Source organism: Microtus ochrogaster, chromosome 6 (genome assembly GCF_000317375.1).
Source record: "Microtus ochrogaster isolate Prairie Vole_2 chromosome 6, MicOch1.0, whole genome shotgun sequence".
In the NCBI taxonomy this organism is placed as follows: domain Eukaryota; kingdom Metazoa; phylum Chordata; class Mammalia; order Rodentia; family Cricetidae; genus Microtus; species Microtus ochrogaster.
Window position 1 is genome coordinate 15,677,729 of NC_022013.1, and position 23,134 is coordinate 15,700,862.

At 39.8% G+C, this 23,134-nt stretch overlaps 1 protein-coding gene across 1 annotated transcript in view; it reads left to right on the forward strand.

Annotated features, from left to right (window-relative positions):
* Nucleotides 1–23,134, forward strand: part of Cntnap5 (contactin associated protein like 5) — a 964,727-nt gene that overhangs the window by 572,415 nt on the left and 369,178 nt on the right. The window contains exon 11 of the mRNA XM_013346685.2: nt 19,692–19,798. Coding sequence (XP_013202139.1) covers nt 19,692–19,798 — 107 coding nt within the window. The remainder of the gene's footprint in view (nt 1–19,691; nt 19,799–23,134) is intronic.

The window sequence follows — 23,134 nt, forward strand, 5'->3', positions numbered from 1 at the left end:
GGCCTCCACCAGCCACATCATCACTGTATCATGTACTCTTCTCATTGTTGTGACAACAGTGCCAACTTAGAAAGGCTCGCAGTTTAAAGGCTTACAGTCCATCCTGGTTGGGAGGCAGAATGACAGTATGATCAGGTAACAACTGCTCACCTTACTCACAGCCAGGAAACAGAAAGCGAAAATGCAGTGAGGCTGGGCTAGAAAACCTTAAGGCCACCCCAGCAACCCACTGTCTCTGAGGATACTCTTCCTCCTAAGGGTTCCACAACCTTTCTGAACATTACCATCAGTTAGAGACCAAGTGTTCAAACGCATTTACCCGTGGGAGAACATTTCACATTCAAACCACAGGGACCACATGGCTCCCATGTTTCAACACTGCACTCTATGTTCGCCCCTTACCTTCAGGCTATTTAGCATCAGCTCAATTTCTATTATATCACTCAAGCTTTGATGTTAAATTTAAAAAAAAAAATGAGTTGCTTAAAATTAAAAAAAAAAGAACTGGTCTCTGGTGTTCAATCTGTCCACCATTCCAGAGGCTATGGCACTGGTTACAGCTGTGGCAAAGAGGATGAGTCCAGAACATGCCCTCTTAGATTTATAGTTTTTGAGGTCTAGGAACTAGAATTGGAGCAAGATACTTGTTGATAGTTGTGGAACAAGAGACAGTTTTTTAAAAGGGATCATTCAAGTAAGAACTTGGGGCTGAGGTTTGCGAAAGAAAGGATGCTTGGTGCTCAGAGCCCTGAGCAAGGAGAACTGGGCTCTTTTTAGCTCATTCTGCAGCTCCTTTCTACCTCTTCCTGTGTTCATACACTGAAGTATTTTCTTGTTCATGATCCTTCCCTTTTAGGAAGTCCTTGATCATGGTAGGTTTCCAATCTTACTCTGTCATTGTTTATTAATGTTCTAATATTAAAAAGTATTTTATTTTTGTGTTTTACAAGTCTGTGAAGGGGTATGTGTGTTCACTGCAGCTAGAGTTACAGGTTATAAGTGGCCTGGTGTGGATGCTGGCATCTGAGCTCAGTCCTCTGAAAGAGTGGTACATGCTCTTAACTGTGAAGCTTTCTCTCTAGCTCCTAAGATGCTGATATTGATGCTTTTTTTCTCCTTTCCCCTCTTGCCCTTTCATATAACCAGCAAAATCAGCAAGAATAATGCTAGATACCTTTTAAAAATTAAAAACTTTTAAACTAATATACAAATAAATAAAAAGTTAAAAGATACATGTAATAAAATTGATAGGGCACCTGATGAGCCCCTGTTTGACCTCAATCTTCGAAGCTTCTTGTTTGAGTAGCCTTTGATGTTTGTTATTCTTACTACTTTTAAAATATTGGGGTTTGAACCTAAGGCCCCACACATGAAAGATAAGAGCCCTACCCCTGAACTATATTTATTTCTATTTTTCTTTTGAGACCATGTCTTACTATATTCCCTGTGAAGCCCTTGAATGTGAGATCATCTCTTGTCAGCCGCCCCTCCTGAGTAGCTGAAATATAGGCCTATATCAATGAGACATTTGGAGCTAAATGTTTTTCATTAACTAAAACCATTTTATTCTGTCAAATCATATTCTAGGACTGTCTATAACAGATAAGAGCAATACTTGAAGATTAAATTAAACATTTCTAAACTCATTTTGTAAGATCAAGATCTCTGTGGGTAGAGAGAGGCACAGATTGTTCACTTGCACTGTGTGTGGTTCTTCTGTTTCAGTTGCTGAATACTAAGTACACTGTGATTTGCACAGTGAAGTAGCTTTCTCCTGCCAGGAATTCCATCTGCCTCAGTTTTCAACAGATACTCTTCAATAGGACTGAGCTGGAGGCATCAGAAGAAGATCTGATTACTTCTTCAATGTAGACTGAGAGTGCTGTGTATTCTTTGTGTGTATATGACTTATTGTCAGCATTCCCATTCCAAATAAAATGGCAGTGCTCTGATTTCATGTTCACCCCTTCCCTTGCTCCTGCTTTATTCCTTTATGCCTTGCAAGGGGCATGTGCCAGGAGAACATCCGATGGCTGGGTTTACAGGGATGAGACTGGAAGACTTCCTTGTTTAGCTTGTCTAATTTTCCCAGCAGAACCTGTGATTCATGACTTGTGCATGTGAGATTGTTCCACATTCAAAACATATGTGCCAGAAGGTCCTAGCAATCTAAAGTGAATAGAGGATTACTTGCAAGGCCTCCAGAGTTTCCCCAAACATAAAATGAGCATATTGTATAAAACTGATATATCACACATCTGAAAATACACTATTTTAATTTCAGTCTTATGAAATGACTACAAATATTTACACAAGGACAGAAACAAGATAAAAGAGGACTAAAACAAAGTAACGGCAATTTATATTTTCCCTGAATCTTGCACCTACCTGCTCTGATGTCAGATGAGAATATGTGTAGAGGCCACCTCAGCTTGGGTTGCATGCTACAGCCACTGTTTTATACCCTCAGTTTCATCCCCTTGTTATTGTGATAGGACACCCCGACAAAAGTACCTTAAAGGAGAAGAGCTGCTTATACCTCTAACTCACAGTTCCAGGCTACAGTTCACCACAGAACTGTAGTCCAGGCATCAGGAGGTTAAAACAGCTAGAGGCACCATCCCCTAGTCAACAGAAGAGAGAAACAAACATATTCACACTTACTGTCAACTACCTTTCTCCTCTTAGGTGATTTAGGGACCAAACCAAAGGAATGGTGTCAACTGGTTTTAACCTATGCTTTTCTAAATTACGATATGCAAGGTAAGTCTCCATAGACATGTCTAGAGGCCAACCTGAAAAAGACAACTTCTCAATGGAAGTTTTCTCTGGTGATTTTAGCTTGGGTTAACAACAAAAACTGATCATCTACCATCAGGCTTCTCATTGTAAGCATATTTTGTAAACTTAAGCATTGATTCAAACACTAAAATTTTGCCCTCCAAATTTATTGGTGCTCTAAAGTTTCTAAAGGAAATTATTCCGGTAACTTGAAAAACTCTATTGTCCATGCATTGTCCATGACACTTGTTTTAGCTGCTGTGTCAAACACCTGAAAATGTAAAGATAGAAAGGATTTGTTCAGGCTTCTGATTTTATGATCCTATGCTGTCTAGGAAGGCATGGTATCAGGGCACTGAAGGAAAAGAGAGAGATGGACGCTGGTGCTCAGCTCACTTTCTTCTTTTTGTTCAGTCCAGCATCCAAATCCAAGTTCACAGAGAACGTCACCCACATTATGTGGTTGTCTGTAGGAATTTAGAAATGTTTGCAAGAAAGTGAACCCATCTCCACTTGCTGTTCTTCCAATGTTCTGTTCCAAATATTCACTTCAGGGGATTCACAATCGTTTGTAACTTCAGCTCCAATGGATCCATAGCATCTTACACACAAACACACACACACACACACACACACACACACACACACACACACAGCTCATAAACATACACATGGATGAAAAATAATTAGAACTTTTATAATTTTGATGTTCAACATATTTTTGAGGGACATTAGCCTATTTTCTCCCATTTCATTCTCACGTTATAGGGTGATTCTGGACATGATGGGAATTCAACCTGAGAATGTCGAGCCACTAGAGTTACACAAGGAGATTAGGATCTGACTTTCATTATAAGTATAGCTTACTTCATGTTGAGATTCCTAGAATTTGTGGCTTGTAGCTGGGGAGGAAGAAGTGCTTCAATCAAATGCTGTTAATTGTGTGAATGACCCTGAGCTCATATTCATTCAGATTGAGGTGTGGATCCCCTTTCCCTACCACATCTACAATAATTAACCTGACTTTCTTTTCTATCTTAAAAAGTATAGTTTTTGTTCTTCTCCTGCTTCTCTTGTTAACAGATATGAAATACTGTCAAAAATAATGCTGCCCTTGAATGCTCTCTGCTTTGAAGAGGAGCCCTTCAAAAAGTCCTGGACAGTGAAAAATTATGAACTTTAGGTATTCAGCTTGGGGAGGGGGGAGGTGCAGCTCAGTGGTCGTCAGCTTGCAGTGAAGGGGGTACATTTTGTCTTCATCTAAGGCTCATCTTTGAGGACCAGCAATCTCATCTCCAGTGCTGTTGCAGCATCACTGATGAGCTTGCAGGCTCATTTGACCACCACCACCACATGTCCATTAGCTAAGGATTTCCCCAGTGACAACTCACAGTGGGACTCTTTGTGGTGAGCCAGACCCTGGAAAATTTAGGGGACTGACTTCTGACACTTTCTCTTTTATTCACTTAATTCCTTAACATCTGCATCTGCTGTAATTACAACACATTCAATTATAATGAAGACCCAACCATGGGGGTAAAATGGGATTATGATAATTGGTGGACTGGAGAGGCACAGAAATGGGTTTCAAAAGCTTTTGTGAAAAAGCTATCTGACCAAAACAAGATCAATGCAGTTGGCTGCTAATTAAAGAGAACAGACAAAGGAAGGCAACCTAGCTGATTTTAATGTATGAGCATCATTAAACAGCTTACATTAATCAGCTTGCCTTTTGAAGACTATTGAAATGTTTTGTTCTTTGGTCTCTAAGGAGTGCATATAGAAATTGAAACTGACCTTCAATGCATGGAGAAGGAATATGAATTCTTAAAGGGGGAACATAAAATATACATACATGCCGAATAATCTACAGAACATTGTTCTGGGTTTGGAGAGGTACTCAGTAGTTAAAAGCACTTACTGATTTTGTAGGAGACCCGAGTTTGGCTCCCAGTATCCCTATTGAACAGCTCATTGAACTACTGCACTAGGGCTTCCGATACCACCTTCTAGCCATCTCCTGTACCTATGATTCTAGGTGCATGCTCACATTCACACATGCATAAACATAGTTTTAAAAATGAAGTAAGGCTTGTAGAGCATCAGTCATCTGAACTTTTGGAAACTGAGATGCCTATCAACAGGGGTCCTGCCCATCTCATCTGTTATGAGAACTGAACAAGTGGAGTCGGGAGTTAACAGTAAGAAAACATTTCCTTCTGCTTCTCTAGAAGTATAGTGAGAGATCTTATTGTGATTTACTCTTTAACCAGTGGCTTTCTTTAGATGGGTTCAAAGTGAGGACTTTGGAGGAGTAGGCTTCTAGTAACAGCACATCTGTATGAATGGCTACTCTATAGGACAGACACCTGGACACAGTCTTAACCACTGTGCTTATTTCTTTAGACAGAGGAGCATTTTATGTTAATGTTTACAAGTGACTTTTAAATTTTTCCTGGATCAATAGAGGACTATAATGAATGGAGGTCATTAGGAGTGTATTACCAGATGGGCTTCATTCCTCACCTATTTAATTTTACTTGTAGAATCAGAGAAGGAAGCAGAGTAAACACAAACGCCTTACTATAGGTGAAAATGAGAAGACCCTCTAGGCCTTGGGGTTTTATATAAAGGGAGTCTCCATTGTACAGTCTATAGTTGCTATAGGAGCTGAGTCCTGACAATAACCCCAGATGCTACCTGGGAGGTCACTGAAATGCTGGCTGTCATGCAGTTTTAATACCTTTCTGTTCAAGCAATATGCCGCCTTCCCTTATCTTTGTTTGGTCTAATTGGGTTCCATCTTTAGACTGAGACTATTTCCTACATGGATGTGTTTCTCTTTACTCTTGTCTGATAACAAAATTTTTTAAAGACAGTATGTACAGTGCTGGAAAGATTGCTCAGTCTGTAAATCTCTTGCCACACAAGGATAAAGATCCCTGTACCCATGTAAATGTCAGATGGATATGACAGACCATGTGTGATACCAGCAGGTAAGAAGCAGAGGCAATGGATTCTTGAAGAAAGATGCCTAGCTAGACTATCCAAATTAGCCAGGTCTAGGTTCAATTGAGAGACCCTGACTCAGTAAATAAAATTATAACAATGAGAGACAACAAGAGAGGTCAACTGCTAGCCCTCACATGCCTACACATGTACATACGCACGCACTCAGGCACACACACTACCAACATGTGCTCTCATACAAGCAAAATCCCATAAACACAAATAAACACACCATATACATTTAAAATATACACACAAACAAAATACAGTTGCACTGTGTAAAGATATTTCAGCCAATGACTCTCTACATATATAAGGCTTGCCTGTCAGCATTCTGTCACTGGTGATTCTGGAGTCATCTTAATTTATGCAAATTAAATGTTTATTCCATGGTCTAAGGATAAACTCCCATCAGATTTCTTGTTGTGAGGCAAACCATGACTTCCAGACACGGGCCATTCTAGTCTTTTTAGGGCAAGGAAAATAGCTAGTGCTTGCCTAGCATGTGTATGGTCCTAGGCTCAATTCTCAATAACCTGCTTCTGTTTTCACACTTAACCACCATTAAAAACAAAACCACCAGGTCTTATTTTTTTCTAAAAAGCAACAGTGATCATAATGGCCAATCTTCACATTTACTTTGCATATTGTATATGTAACACATGTGTATGGGTGTGTGGATGCCTGTGCCCATGGGATTGTAGTTGGTGGCCTAAGCAGGACATGAGTGTGCTTTTCTATTACCCTCTGCCTTTTGCTATGAGATAGGTCTCTTACTAAACCAGAAGCTATATGTTTAGGCTAAGCTGGCAGGCTAAGTTGATAAAAATCCACTTGTCTCTGCCCCCAACTCCCAGTGCTGGGGTTACAGGTGAGCTCAGGCATCTTGGGTTTTGACATTGTTCTAGAGAACTCAGACCTTTGCAAGGGATCTTGTCTACTGGGTAAAACCCAATGGAGGGTGTTTTACTTACCATCATGATGCCTACTGAGCCATCTCCCCAGCCTTACATATTGTGTTTCACTTTTTAGCATGTTGCCCATTGGGAGACTTCCCCATCCTTACATTCAGAGACAACTCTGCATTTTAGCTGCCTCAGTATTCCACATGAATGTGTACTGCCATTTCTCCATCCAAAAATTGTTGTATTTCCATGTTAGTTACTAATTATAATTTTACATTTTAAAATTGCTATCCTTGTAATCTTGTAGATGATTTTGTATGTATGCATAAATATTTCTGGACCATTATTTTAAGATGCGTACAATCTTTGCTTTGAAAATGGTACCATGCCAACAGTAGCTCAAGAAGATGTTAAAAGGATCAGAGGTAGAGAAATTGTAAAACTACTTCAGAGTTTCTGGATACACCAAAGAATTTATTCTGAGAGCTCATGATTTAGATGAGAGGTTGCCCTAAATGAGTGTTGTATTGATTGGTTAGTCTTCTATGAGTGGCTTTAGGAGATAAAGTTTAGTTGGAGAACAATAGAGTACCTGAGGTGTGTCCTTGGGATTGGATCTTGTCTCCATATATCCCTCAATTTGCTGCTTGGCTGCCCTGATATGAGTTTCTCTGCTCACTCTGTCACCATGTCACCATGATGGACGGAAACCATGATGATGGACAGAAACAAAAACCAAAATATATTTTCCTCCTTTAAGTGTTTACCTGAAGTATTTCGTCACAGTGACAAAAGGCTGGCATATAGTATCTGGCTTACGGTTGTGCAGAAAGAATAGGAAGGGCAGAGTTACCCCTCAGTTAGGGCAAGAACAGATTTAGTATCAGAAGCAGGAACCAGGTGGGTGCTGCTGTGATAGGTCTGGACACATAAAGGGTGGCGTTTATGTGCAGAACAAATGATTAATAAAGTTTCCTTCTCATTTTAAAAGTGATATTAAGCCCAGTGCAGTGGTACATGATTATAGTCCCAGTACAAGGGAGGCACAGTCAGATGGACATCTGTGAGTTTAAGTCTAATTTTGTCTGCATCTGGAGGTCAGTCAGAGTTTCATAGTGAGACCTTATGCAATTTATGTGATTGTGCATTTTTCCTGTGTCACAGAATTGCATGGATCTCTGTAGTAGCTCCTGGTAGTGGAAACAGAGAGAAAAGAAAATGGTGGATAAATATTAAATTTCCAAGGAGATTCTTTAGTAGTTACTCAAAAGAAAATAAATGAATACATCTTTGCATTTAGTATCTGAGCCCTAAAACAAGAAAATTCATTACAAAATATGAATCAAAAGGACCTGAACATAATGGGTCGCAGAAGATTAGCTAATACAAGAGGAAAGAGAGAGAGAATTTAGGGGAAAATAGAGAATTATTTCCTTTAGTCACTGTTGGCTGAAAGATTGGTTTATATCTCTAGTGACCAGAATTTAACAAAACTGATTATAAGATTACTTGATATCTGAAATTAAAGACATTCTTTTTCTAGAAAAAAGGGGGAATGTTGAGGACTGGCTCAGTTGGCAATACACTTGCCTTCTAAGTACAGAGCCCTGAACTTACTACTTGGGATCCATGTGCAAAACGTCAGGTTAGGTGACTTGTACTTAAGCCCAGCTCTGGGGAAACATCTACATTGAACACTGGTGCTTACTGCCTGGCCAACCTATTTGGCAAGCTCTAGGCCAGAGAGAAAATAAAATAAATAAAAGTAAATAGCTATAAACTAACAACAAATAAACCGAAGCAAACATGATGGCTGGTGTCTGAAGAATGCTATGTGGAGTTCTTTTCAGTCCTCCACAGCATGCACACATGTGCACACACACCTCCCCCCATGCATACATGCACAAATAACCACCAACATACAATGTAAAGTTGAATTTCCTAAAAGCAAGGAATTCAAAACCCCATTTTTTAAAAAATCAAATTGTTCCCATACATACACACAGATAAATATATATTCCTAGATCGAGTAGGCTGTCTTGAGCAGGTCTAAAGAACATTAAACCATTCAATGTCTCACTCATTTAGTACACACCTCTGGATATTTCAAAATACATTTAAATTACATTCTACTTATTTTATGAATAAATTAATTTTTAACAATGGTACATTGTATATGTGAATAAATTTTAATTACAAAAAGATAATTTAACTTCAGTAATATTCTGTCTTAGAAATATTTTATTTTAAGATCTAAGTCAGTCTACTCACACATATTAAATTGAAAATTGCAAGAATAAAAATAAGGGCATATCATCATAAATTAAAAATGGAAAATAATTATGTAAAGGTTTTTAAAATTTGATTGCTGTCTTAATACAAGAGAAAAGTCTTATTTCTTATTTTAGAGATGTGACATTTCCAGAAAGAAAATATGGCATATTCATTGTTATACATGAGGTATAAAATATGAAGATTGAAAGCATTGTTAATAGTTATTACATTATTAGTTTGTTGGCAGTATAAGACCCTACTTTAGAGTTTTCCTGACATTAATGACTGATTTTGAGTCATAATTCTATTATTATCTGTTGCAAATATGTTTAATTAAAATTTATGCTTGCTTTTATATTTAAAATCATTAATTCTAGTTCAGTTTCAGAATGGTGCATACTATGTCACAAGAAGCTCCTGACCCAGAAAGACTCACATAGGATTTTATTTCTTTTAGTACCATACTTTTCTTCACTCCCAAATATTAATACTATGTCTGATTATTTGACGTTCATACTAAGTTGAGAAATATCTTAAATAATACAATTTCATTCATAAGGAACATGTTTAACATGTTGAGTGATAAAAGCTTGAGCAGGATTGAGCAGGATGCTCATCATGGACTGGGGAAGCACCTGCCATTTTCATAGGGTCCTCACTCAATGCCTTACACTGTCCCCAGTGAATCACTTGAAAAGAAGTCCAGAGACATAGAGGCATGTTAAATAGATCTTCATCTACTTGGAGGATATTGACAGCTAGTGGTCTAGCATTTAGTAGAACTTTAGAAGTTTCTTTTTTATTGCTGAATATAAAGAACTCTTACGAGCCTCTTAAATGACTAGCAACAACATTGTGTATAGTTTCAACACTGATAACTTCAGGTTTAACAGCTTCTTCATATGACCTGTAATTACTTGTACTGCTATTCAGAAAGTAGGCAGTGTAATGGGTTTAATGTCTTTTATATTAGTGTCAAGGACAAGGAATAAACTACATCAACTCAGATAAAACACAGAAAAACTCTACCACCTGGAAAGTGGAAAATTAAGGAATATGGAAGGGGCTGCCTTTTGTTCATTGTATTTTAAGGATTTCACAAATTAGTAAAGAAGCACAAGTGAAAATAAAATTGCAATCTGAATTTCCTGTATTAAGAAATTTATAGAATTGTTTGTGTGTTATCATTTTATATAATACATAAGTGCATAAATATTTTTAAACATATAATTTTGTTTGTTCCCATTTAAGCCATTTTACTGTTAAAAACTCCTTTGTACCAAGATTTTGCGTATATACATTCATGTACATGTGCACATATATGTACAAGTGTCTCTGTGTGTGTGTATTCATCTGCATGTGGTGGAGGCCAGAGAAACAATGGTAGGTGTCATTCCATTTTTTTTCTTGTTTTTGAGATATGCCATAATTGGAACATGGACCTGGAAGGTCAGGTGAAGGTAGCTGTCCTGAAAGCCTCAGTGATACCCCTATCTGCACCTACCCAGTACTGAGATTACCAATGTGTTCCTACATGACTGCAGTATTTTACTGTTTTAGTAGGTTTGGAGGATTATTGAATTCAGGTCCTGATTTGCATGAAAGTTTCCTTTTGTGGAATATTAGTTTAAGATGTTTTGCATTTGTTTATGCTCTAGAGTATTTGTTTAACAATACAAAAATGTGATGTATTCTTTTATGTTGCATTTGTTTAACTCTGTAAAGCTGTGTTACGTTGGCTGCCTAAAACATCTTGGTTTAATAAAGAACTGAATGGTCAATAGCTAGGCAGAAAAAAGAACAGGCAGGGCTGAAGGCGTAAGTCACAAACAATGCCACAGCAGTTTGGAATTATGATTAATAGGGTGGTATTTATTTAAAGGGGAAAAAACTTACAGATCACCGTCAGCCCTCTGCACAACCAGGAAGGGAGTCTAGTCGCCAGCAGAGCAGGAAGTGAAGAGAGAGAGGAGAGGGAAGTGGCTGCTTTTTTAAAGGGAGAGAAACCACGCCCCAGTGGGCTGGTATCTCAGTGGCTATAGGCTGGAGGAGCGGAAGGACCTCCCACAACACAAGGCTGCTAGGCAGAGAGAAAGAATAGGAGGAGAAATCTAGGCTTAAGAGAAGAGAGAGGAGAGACTAGTGAGAAACAGATAAGGAGAAGAGGGTGCCAGGATCCAGGTACTCAGACACACAACCAGACATGGAGTAAGATAGGATAGAAAGATATATGGAATATAAAAGGTAGAAAAAACCAGAGGCAAAAATGTAGTTAAAGAGAAATGTATTAATTTAAATTAGAAAAACTGTCTAGAAACAAGTCAGCTATGGCTAGGCATTCATAAGTAAGAATAACTTTGTGTATTTATTTGCGAGTTGGGTGACGGGCTCTCTAGGAGTGAAAAAAAAACAAACATAACAAAAAAAAAACCAAAAACCAAAATCGTTTTCCTATTGAACTATTGACCCAGCTTCTAAGATATCTTTAAAGAATCTAATTTGATAGCTTCGTTTACTATCAGTAAAATCCTAACAATCTCTATGAAGAGTTTTCTCCTTTCTCCTTGGCAGAGTGATGCCCTAGTATATACACATAGAGCTCAATTTGAAGATGAGTCTCTGACCTAGGTAAAGGGAGAAAGAAAATGTTCATGGTAGTCTCAGGCATGGAAGTTTACAGGCCTAACTATGGGGCTGCTATTTTGTCATCGTCTAGGTTTTATATTTTTTACCTATAGAACGGAAAACTACACTATCAAGGCCAAATCACTCTTGTGATTGCAAACACATGTCAAGTTTTCATTTAGGGTATACTGGCAGGATAAAACTTTGAGAAAGCCAATATCCAGTGATCTCTGTGTAAATACTTGAGAAGGTCAGACAAAAAATAATGCTTGCTTTAAAATCAATTAGGATATTCTGGTTATCTATCATTGAATATTTGATGAAAGATTATGAGATTTAAGGAAAGATAAAGGGGTAAGTCAAAGTTCACAGTACAGTTTACATTGCTAAAATATAAATGTCATTTGTAAAGTGAAATAGGAACTTAATATAGGCAAATTACGTAAGAATTATGAAAAGGAGAATCTCTTATAAAAAAGTGAGGTGCACCCAAGAACATGGGTGTGGTCTCCCAGAAAATGGTAGAAAGTGAGATACACCCAAGTGGACTGAGACCTCATGGGAAAGGCATGGAATAATGCAATTTTGTCATTGTCATTTTTGTTTTCAAGAAAGGATTTCTTTGTGTCACCATCTTAGCTGTATTAGTCCTAACTTGCTCTGTAGGCCAGGCTGGCCTTGAACTTATGAAGCCTGTCTCTGCTTCTGCAGTGCTGGGACTAAAGATGTGCACCACCATACCTGGCAAAAAATGTTTATTTTTAAAGCAAATATTATACACAGATTTTATCATTATTGCTAGATACTTCTTCCAAAGAAGCTTCAATTTTCCTCATAGACATATATTCTACTTCAAATCCAGTTTGGGGCCATTATCTGAAATTACATAGAGAGTAAAGGTGGTTGGGGCCCAACACCACAATTCAACTGCCAGAACAGTCAAAGCCAGGAATTATCTATCTGCGTCCCTAAACACCACAAAGTAGGAGTCATGTAGACCCAGCTTCTCTTCTCAGATAAATTCATTCCATGGTTCCTTCTATTGTTTTTGTGCATGCACATAGGTGTGTACGGTGAATGAGTCCATGTGTGTAGGAGTTTATACCCCTGTGCATATACAGGTATGAGCCAGCGAAACACATTGTTTATCCTTCTCTGTCAGTCTCCACACTATTTCTTTAAGCAGGGTTCAGTCTCACACTGAACACAGAGCTGGGCTGGCAGTCAGCAAGCCTCAGTGGTCCTCCTGACTCTACCCTTGTAGGGCTAAGTTACAGATGAGTATATGGTTATGCTTGTATTTTACATGGATGCCCAGGATTCAAACGCAGATACTTATGCTTTCATAGCAAGCCCCTGAGCCATCTCCCCAGCCCCCACTGTGCCCTTTGATTCCTGTTTACCATGAATTGAGGAATCTTTAGCGCTAGAGGCTCCTGCCACCCTGATATTGTGCAGAATGCAGACACCCAGCAAGAGACTGAATCTGTTTAAACCGTGAACAAAATGAGTCCTTCCTCTTTTCTTTCAGTCTGTCTGATGTCTTGGTCAAAGCTCTTTGTACTTTATAGTACCATCTCTTCACTGCTCAGCTTTCCATTCTCATTCTCCTGTGTGACTCAGGAGCAGGCTGGTAGGTGGAGCAGAAGCTGGCTACACTGTGTCTTACTGGCAAGGCCCAGTTCTAAAGAAAGTAGTTCAGGTAGCTCTCACTCACCTGAAATACGTGTTCATTCACCCCATCAGCATCATCTATCCTCGGCTGGGATGTAGCTAAGTTGCAAGTGTATAAAACTAGCATGTACAAAACCTATTGTTCACTTTCCTGTCCCACATAAACTGAGCCTGATGGCAGGAAACACAGAAATTTGATGCCATTCTCAAATGCTTAACAGTTTCAAAGCCAACCCACATAATGTGACACCATCCGAAAACAGTCAGTGAACTGGAAGAAAAACAGGAAAAAGAATCAATGAAATAGTCATTTGTTAAATGCTTACTGCTTTACTATTTGGAGATGTTTGTGAATATATTAATCTAGTTTTACCTTATCATAATGATTATCATAATGAAATAACCAACAGATATGCTACGAATATAGAAAAGATTTACCTAGTAGATTTTGAGGCGACAAGTCCAGGTGCCTCAATGTGAGCTTCCCCTTGGCTGCATCTACTCATGGGATAAATAGTAATGCGTGAGCACATGAAAAAGCTAGCAAGTGGGTACGGTTGAAGCAGGAACAGGCTGACCTTGCTCCTATTACAACAGTGTTTCCCTGAGAACTAAGGCGCTAAGTGAGAGCTACCTCCTAAAAATGCATTCCCAAAGACCCGAGATCCCACCCCACCCCACAGTTTTACCACCTCCCAGTAGTACCACTTTAAGGACAAAACATTGGGGGACATCAACACAAAATCCAAATCATAGCAGTGATATAGACAACAAGCAGTGCCTTGTGGATCTTGGTTTATTTAACAAAGGGAGCAGACAAAACACATCCTAAACATCGTGCACAGATAGGCACAGTCTCCAGAGTGAGAGAGAAAAGTGAATAAGAGTTGGAGAGATGGCTCAGAGGGTAAAGTGTTTGCCTTGCAAGCATGAGGACTTGAGTTTGATCATAAAATAAGCCAGATGTGATGGTACTCACTTGTAATGCAAGCATTGGGGAGGTAGAGAAAGGTAGATATCTGGTGCTCACAGGCTAAATAACTTGACCTACTGGATGAATTCTTAGCCAATGAAAGACCATGTCTCAAAATCAAAACAATACAACAAAAGTAGAAAAATAAAACCCAAACCATTCAATCACCAACCAATGAAATAAACAAACCACACACACACACACACACACACACACACACAGAGAGAGAGAGAGAGAGAGAGAGAGAGAGAGATTACCCTTTAATTTTCCAGCTGCCCAGACCTAAATAATCACACAAAAACTGTATTAATTACAATACTGTTTTGCTGATGGCTTAGATGTATTTCTAGATAGCTCTTAAATCTTAAATTAACACATATCTATTAATCTGTGTTTTGTCCCTAGGGTGTGGCTTACCAGTAAGGTTCTGGCATCCTTCAACTTCAGCAGATACATAGTGTCTCCTCAACTTCGCCTACTCTTTCTATATATCTCTGTTCAAATTTCCCACCTGGCTTTACTTTGTCCTGCCACAGGCCAAAATAGCTTCTTTATTAACCATTGGTAATAAAACATATCACAGCATACAGAGGGGAATCCCACATCACATTCAATGGAGGGCATAGAGAGATTGAAAAGTAGAAAAACAAACAGCTCACAACTGACAGCACCCATGGAAGATCAGCAGTCATTTCCTCTCCGTATGTGTTTGTTCACATTCACATGCATCCACCATGTGTACTGGCACAGAAAGAGAGAATGGTTAAGATAGGAAGGAGGAGAGTGGAGAAAAGAGATGACAAAAAACGAACAAAAGGAAGTGTAGGAAGTAGAGAGATGGCTTCGAAGATTTCATGCTGCTCTTCCCAGTACTTATATACAACATCACACAACTCCCTGTAAGTAACCAGCCAAGGGATGCAGCACCCTATTCTTGCTTTTCCAGGCAACTACAGTCATGCCCAAACACACACACACCACACACACACTTAAGATAAAAATAAACTACTAAGTAAATAACAAATACTGAACACAAAAGAAGTTTTAGGAAACAAAAATGGGGCAGTGAAAGAAGACTGGAGGTAGTCAGTGGTAACACATTACAATTTTAAATAACAATATGGTAGAGTCCTCACTGAAAAGGTAACACTTGGGCAGACACAAGAAGGTCAGGAATGGGTCTAAATATCTAGAAGAATTCCCTGTGCAGTAGCAATCATACATAGTCTGACAATGGAACATCTGCAATATACTTTAGGGGCAACCAGGATGCCAACATAGCTGGAGAGGACATAGAAAAGATATAATAAACAGAGGTGTTTGAAGAGTTAAGTGAGTACATTATAGGTCACTATAAACCCATTTGTCATTTTCAGCATTGTTTGGCTGAAGAATACAGATCTGCTGAAGGTGATTGGAATGTCTTTGCCTTCAAGTCAATAAAGCATCTTCTGTCTTTGAGTAGTAAATAAGCAGGGATGTCAAGGGTGTAAGTTCTCTGATTACCTCAGCTGTTCATGTGAGAGATCCGAGTGATTCAGATCAGGCAGTCTCCAGAGGTACACAGAGTAGGGTTTGTAGGACTTGTTCATATCACCAGTAATGGCTTTGAGGTAAGGAGGCTACAGCCTTCAAAAAGTGTTGTATTTTTTTTTCTCTTGCTGCAGAAGAACACAATAACCAAAGGCAACCTGGGGAGGAATGGATTTAGTTGGTTTATTTGTTGCAGTCCATTGAAGGAATCCAAGGCGGGAACTCATGCAGGGTAGGAACTGGGAGGCAGGAATGGTAGTAGAAGCAAAACCATAACGGAATTCTGCTTACTGGCTTGCTTCCCAAGGATTTCTCCATCTGATTTTTCTTCCTATAATCCAGGAGCCCTTTCCTAAAGGTAGAACAGTCCACAGTGTGCTGAGCCCTTCCATATCAATCGTTTACTGAGAAAATACACCACTGACTTACCTACAAGCCAAAGAGACTGAGGAATTTTCTCAATTGAAGTTATATCTTCTGAAATGACTCTGACTTGTGCTAAATTGTTAGGAAACTTGTGATTATTAGAGGTGACAGGGAAAATTCTGGAGGGACCTAGAAGCAGAGGTCAGCAACAGATGTGTAGGTCAGGTGTAGTTGTTCAAAGGTTGAAGGTTCTTCTGTGGTGCTGACCATTAGAAAGCTGAAAATGTAAGTCTTCTAAATTCAAGAAAAAAGACAGCAATCAAGACATAAGCTAGGACTTTGCTGGTATGTAATCCCCCACTAGTTTTGATCATGGCAATATGATTTTAAGAGAAAACACAAATTTCATATTTCTTCTGTGAACTTTTCCAAAGTATGAATAAACTGGCAAGCTGCATTTTCCTGAATTATCTTAAATCCTTTTCTACTTATAATCCTTTCACCCAGACTAACCATCTGCAGGAGGAGGCTGCTTATTTGTCCCAGCCACCCAGAACCAAAATAACCATACAGAATCTATATTATTTAAATCACTGTTTGCCCCATTAGCTCTAGCTTCTTATTTGCTAACTCTTACACATTAATTTAACCCATTTCTATTAATCTGTGTATCGTCACGTTGCTTACAGGCAAAATTCCGGCTTCCGTCTCCCGCAAGGCTACATGGCTTCTCCCTGACTCCACCTTCTCTCTCCCAGCATTCAGTTTAGGTTTCCCCTCCTATATCTATTCTACCCTGTCAGACCAAGCCAGTTTTCTTTATTGATTAATGGTAATCACAGCATACAGAGGGAATTCCCACATCAACCATTTGCCAGGCCCTGTCAAAGACAAGTTACATATGGAAAACTCCCATGATCACCAGCAACAAAATGGGCCTATGCTGCTGGAAGGCCAGTAAACACCAGGAAACTGCCTCCCCAGAGGTTACATTATGGACACATGTGGTCAATATTGTTTTTTTTTTACTTGTGTTCTGGGACTCAATGTCAGGTCCTCACGCCTTCCTAACTAGAGACAGCCATCTCCCTAGCCCCAGAAAACAACTGAATTGGGAGGTTATTTTTGAGTTATCATATTTTTTCTTTTTATCATTATTGATTTCCTTCCCCTTCCATATCTTAGGCTTTCTTTGAGCTCTTCTTGTTACCTCCTTAAATTCTTCTGTATTCTGGTCTTACAAATAGACAAGATGTCTCCTGGTTTATCTGCCATATTTTGTAAGTCAGACCCCACTCTTCTAACTTGTCTGGACTCTTGGAAAGCCAAGAAAGTTTATATATTTATATTGACTGGACAGTCACATCTGTCTGGAATGTTTCCAAGTGTGTGTGTGTGTGTGTGTGTGTGTGTGTGTGTGTGTGTGTGTGTGAGTGAGTTGGGGAGGAACCAGTTGTGAATGTTGTGTGTGGATTGACCTTATTTCAGGTGAGAATGCATGTGGAGGTCAGAGGTGATATAAGATATCTTCTCTCATTGACTTCTACCTTGTATCCAGAGTCAGAATTCTCCACTCAACACCACCATTGGCTTTTTATTCCCAGCTTGCCAACTTGCCCTGGGGAATCCCCTGTCCGTGCCTGCTAGGTACAAGGATCACTGGTGGCCTGTCTTACCTTTACTATGACATGGTTGTCAGGGATTCGAACTCAATTCTTCATACTTGCACTACCAGGACTTTACCCACTTAGCTACCTCCTCAACTACCCTTCATGACAATTTGAATTAATAGCCTTGTGCCTGAGACTACCAGCATCCACACATGCTGTTTATTCCCCCTTTCAGCTCTTGGATGCTTTCCTTCAGTGTTCCATTCAAAAAACTGAATTTGTGCCAAGCTGAGAGAAGGAAAAAAAAACAGAACAACATTAATACAAATATTTTCTGATCTGAAAATCATGCTCATAAAGCAGCCTTCTTCAATAAGCAAATTGTGTTTATAAATCTGATATTGAGTGTATGTGTTGAGATGACCTTTTCTAATCTCTGTGCACTGGTCCCAAATGTACCTCGCTGCAAAGCAACTCGGCATGTTCTCACTCATTTTGCTCCTTATTCTAAGAATATTAGATTTTTCCATTTCCCAAATACATTTTTCCCTTCCAGAAATGCATCATTGATTCTTTCAGTGACCATAGACAAATGGCTCTGTAGCCTACATTTGCAGTGCTAAATTGAGCTTATTAACACTAGTACAAGGTCTGTGGGAGGCTTATAAAAGTTATGCTCAAAGAAGCCACTATTTCTCACAGCTTCCCGCAAGCCTTCTCCCTCCATATATACATTGGATATGAAGAATATAGCACTGACATCATAATGTGTATACTATAGGAAAATTGTGGTTTCATGTCTTTATATAAAGATAGAACTATGTAGTGTGTGTTTGTGTGTGTGTGTGTGTGCCTAATTTACTTCTAAGTTCTTGTGTTGATGTATGTACAGAGACACTTGTGTGCCTATGTATGTGGAGACCAGCAGAAACCCTTGGGTGTCGTTCCTCAGGCACCATTGACCTTGCATGAGGATCCTTGAACGAGGATGTTTCACTGATCTGGAATGCACCAAACTGACTAGTTTAGAGAGCCAGTGAGTTCAAGGGATTTGGCTCCCTGTGCCTCCTCAACACTGGCATTATAGGCATGCACCATCATATACATGGATTCTGTGTGATTGAGCTCAGGTCCCCATGTCTGTAAAGCAAATACTTTACTGGTTAAGCTATTTATTTCTTCCACAACCTTGGAGGTTTTCCTAGAAAAAAAATTAAGATTCTGTTAGTTCAAAGTAACAGAGTCTTAAATCCAGCCAAACTGCATGAAATCTTTTTTTTCCTGGAGAGTTCTTGGTCTATCTCACAAAATGCAACACACTTTACAGCAGTCCTCAGAGGGTATGGGAGTGAAAAGTGGTCCTGAGGACAAGCGAAACCAAATGTGCACTTGTCATCAGCACTCTGTCCATCTCTTGCTGTGCTGTGTGCGGTAGGTCACCAGAGCTTTATCAGTTTATCTTTTACATTCTTCATATGCATGAAGTCATGACCATATCAGATGTTGGGATCTTGTTTTTTATAGTACACACCATCAAAATCAGGCTATTTGTAATTTTCTTGGCATCATAACTAAAAGAAGCACAGACAGTAATCTCCACGACTGTTACTTTCTTCATTTCCTTTCAAAAGCCTCCACACTTTCAAACATAAAGTAATCACCCTTCTGCACTGTGCGCCACAATAAACACTGCATTCAACAGAGTGCTCCCACTTCTGTTTAACCCTGTGCAACAGCTTTACACTCTAACTAGAGGTAGAATTCAGCTCTGAGATCTCCACTACCCAGAAGTGCCGGTAGATCTGTATGGTTTTCATACTTAATTCTGACAGTTATAGGACATTAGCGAATCTGTTTTTCAGTGCTGCTCCCAAAGTTTTTGCTTCAATCTGTTGCAATTGTCTTGGTTTATTTTGTTTATTATGCATTATCTCCCATTAGGTGCTTGCCAAACTACTGTGAACATGGAGGACACTGTGTCCAATCCTGGACTACCTTTGACTGCAACTGTAGTGACACCGGTTACACGGGCGCCACCTGTCATGACTGTGAGTACAAACACAGTGTGCCCACAGTGAATGGGTACAGCTCAAGGAATGCAGTGTGGGCACCCTGACTCTTCAGTGTGGTGTGGGCATTGTTTATCCCTTTAGCATGAATTATCCAATAGGATGTTATATCTCAAATCCTAAATCATGCGAGGAAAGTTCAATGACAGAAGATATATTTTGTGGATTTATGAGATTAGAACAAAGTGAAGTTGGACGTATGCTAAAAAAGAAGAGAGACGGTGCTGTAAGTATATAGGGGAGCTGTGGGACAAATGGCATTGTCTTGATGGCTTCAGTAACACTGTTGCAACAGGTAACTAATATATATTACACTGGTACAAGTAGCAAGTGGCACAATGTATGCCTTATTCATTTTCCCATTGCGTTGGTAAAAACACTCTGACAAAAGCAACTTATAAGAGAGAAAGTGTAGATTTGGGTTTACAGCTCCAGAGGATACATTCCATCACAAAGGAGGAAGACATGTCTACAAGGGGGTCAGCAAGGCAGAGAGAACGGACATCCTGAAAGGTCACTTTGTATTCACAATCAGGAAGCAGAAAGTGAACAGAAAATAGGGAAAAGCTGTAAAGCTTCAAGGCCCCCCCCCCACCCCAGAGACTCATTTCCTGTGATGAGGCTCCAGCTCTTAAAGATTCTGCAATCTTCCCAAGCAGCACCTCAAGTCAGGGGACACCTGTTCAAGTGTGAGCATGTGGGAGCCATTTTACACTCAAACTACAACACGGCTAGCCCACAAGCGCCCCAGACATTGATAGGCTTTCTTCCTCATTGCCCTCATTATGGCAGAAGTCTCCTCATCTGAATGTTGCCATGGCTAAAGAAACCACTCTCACGGTAAGGAAGCAAACCTGCGTGGTTATTCAAAGGCTTCTATTGAAAGAGGGGTTGGCAGTTACTTCTCACACACCACTGACCTGATACTGCCCTACTGTCACCGATAGGAGGGAAATGCATTCAGACCACAAGAAGTAAGATTATAGAAGCAGAGAAGAAAAGGATTCTTAGAGTACAGGAAAAAGTGGATCCAGGGAGTATAATGATATCACTGGAGGACCTGGGCAGGATCCCAAGACGTGAAGGAGGACAGTAATCATAAAACGAGTGATGAGACCGGAGAAGAGGGCTGGGCTCACACATCTGAAAAGGAGCTGAATCCATTTCCTGCAGTTGGCATAATTTCATCCCTGTTCAGGACTGAAAAGAGTTTTATCATGCCTATCAACTACATTTTCTTTATCAGTTCCTCCTTTGGCAAACACCTAAGAAAGTTCCATATTTTGCTATTGTGAAAAGCGCTGCTAACAGTACTGATGTACACGTCTTTATGAGACACCGACTTGGGGTTCTTTAGGTAAACACTCATGCGTGGTGTGGCTGAGGCATCTGGCTTGTCTAATGTTCAGTTTTCCAGGCATGCTGTCTCATTTGTTGGTCCTAGAGTGTATTAGATTCTCCAGCCACTCACTCTACAGGTGACTTGAAAGTAGAAATGAAGCTGTCTGGGAAAGGGGGAGTCTAATGATAGGAGGGGTGATGAGAGTCATTTTGTTTGGAGCAGGACAATTAAAGAGTTGTAGCACGGTCCACAGCTATGTTTGCTTTTGTGGTATGTGTATTGTGTGTATGTATGTGTGAGCATAAGTGTGCATATGTGCTCACTTTTACTAGTGTATGTAGAAAGCAGAGGCTGACATCTGTCCATTTCCTCCTTCCTTAATTTTCTCTGAGATGGGGCTTCACGCCTAACTGGGATCTCACTGTTTTGGCTGCAGTGGCTGGTTAGCAATGAAGACCTGCTTGTCTGCTACCTAGCTCTGGGGTTGCAGGTACACAGCACTCCTGCTTCAATTCTGCATGAGATCTCAGGACCAGGTTCAGGGCTCATGCTTGTTCACAGCAAGCACAGCTAATTGAGCTTTCTTCCAAACCCCATGAGATGTACTATCTACATGTTTACTCCTTAGAAATGATACTGAGCCCACGCTCGTGGGTGAAAGATATGACTTCATACTTCTAACTCTCCAAAAGTCATGGGATAATGTATACTTCACAGTTCTTTTCTGTGACTTATTTTCCATTTCCTGCTAGAATTACTTAATAGATCAAACTATTTACCATATCATTTTGCCAAACAATCTTTTATTGAAATGGAGATTATCACTTGTGCTCTTGGGGAGTCTCGAACACATTTTTTTTTTCAGATAGCTGGAATGATATTAGAATGAGTGTCCCCTCAAAGTGGTCCTTTCTCATTTGACACATGCTATTTCAAGCAATACTGGGTTTCGGTAGCCATGCATTTAATGATTGCTACATATTGAGCTGGCTTGCTAACTGACAGGGCAGTTGCTCATCAGCCCCTGTCTGCCTCCCATCAAGGGGTTGTCCTTGATCTGCTGAACTTCTCTCTGGTGGTATTCACAGGTGTGCATTCAGGGTCTCTCTACCATGTCTCAGACTTCTATAATCTCCTCACAGTGTAGATTGCTGACACCCTAGCAAAGCCTTTCAGGTCATTTTTCAGCTTTACAAAAGGATGTCAGCTTCCTTCTTTCAAGTCTGATGGAGTACTGCTCACTTTGGGCAGTCAATAGATAGATATCGACTGGGAGCGTATCAAGCTGTCTGGCTCTCAGACTTAACGGTCATCACGGAGCAGGGAGGCTTTGCTAGTTCCTCTATAGGGAAACAGGCCTCTTAGTCACCTCTGGATGGTTGTGCATGGTGAGGAAATTCTGACAACGAGATCTGTTTCAAAGTACCTTTCATATCCTTATTTCAGGTTTAGCTCATACACTGACATTATTATAGTGGTTCTTCTCAATACTGGCATTCTTTACCCTCAATGCCAATAGCAGATGGTTCTCAACCTGAAGTAGATGAGGGAAAAAATGAAGAGGAGAAAAAAGAATGAGCAAAATGAATAGGAGGGAAAACAGAAGGGGAAGGAAGGGGAGGAGAAAAGGAAGGGAAAGAAGGAGAAAGGAATAAAGGGGGCAAGAAGGGGAGCTGCTGGTGGGATCACTGAAGGGCCAGCAAGCAGATTAGCTGTGTGAGTAAAGAGGACACATGTAGAAAAGAGATGAAGTTTAGATGATAGTGCCACTGGTCAAGCCTGGCACAATCTGCGTCTAGAGAACTAACCACTGTAGCTAAAAAACTGCAGGAATAGCAAAAGGAAGTTTGTAATTGGAATGTGTATGGTTGCTTAAGAAGGTTAAGTCAATAAAGTGTTGGAGGTCTAACGGTATATTCTGGAAGTTACAAGTTGTGTGTGTGTGTGTGTGTGTGTGTGTGTGTGTGTGTGTG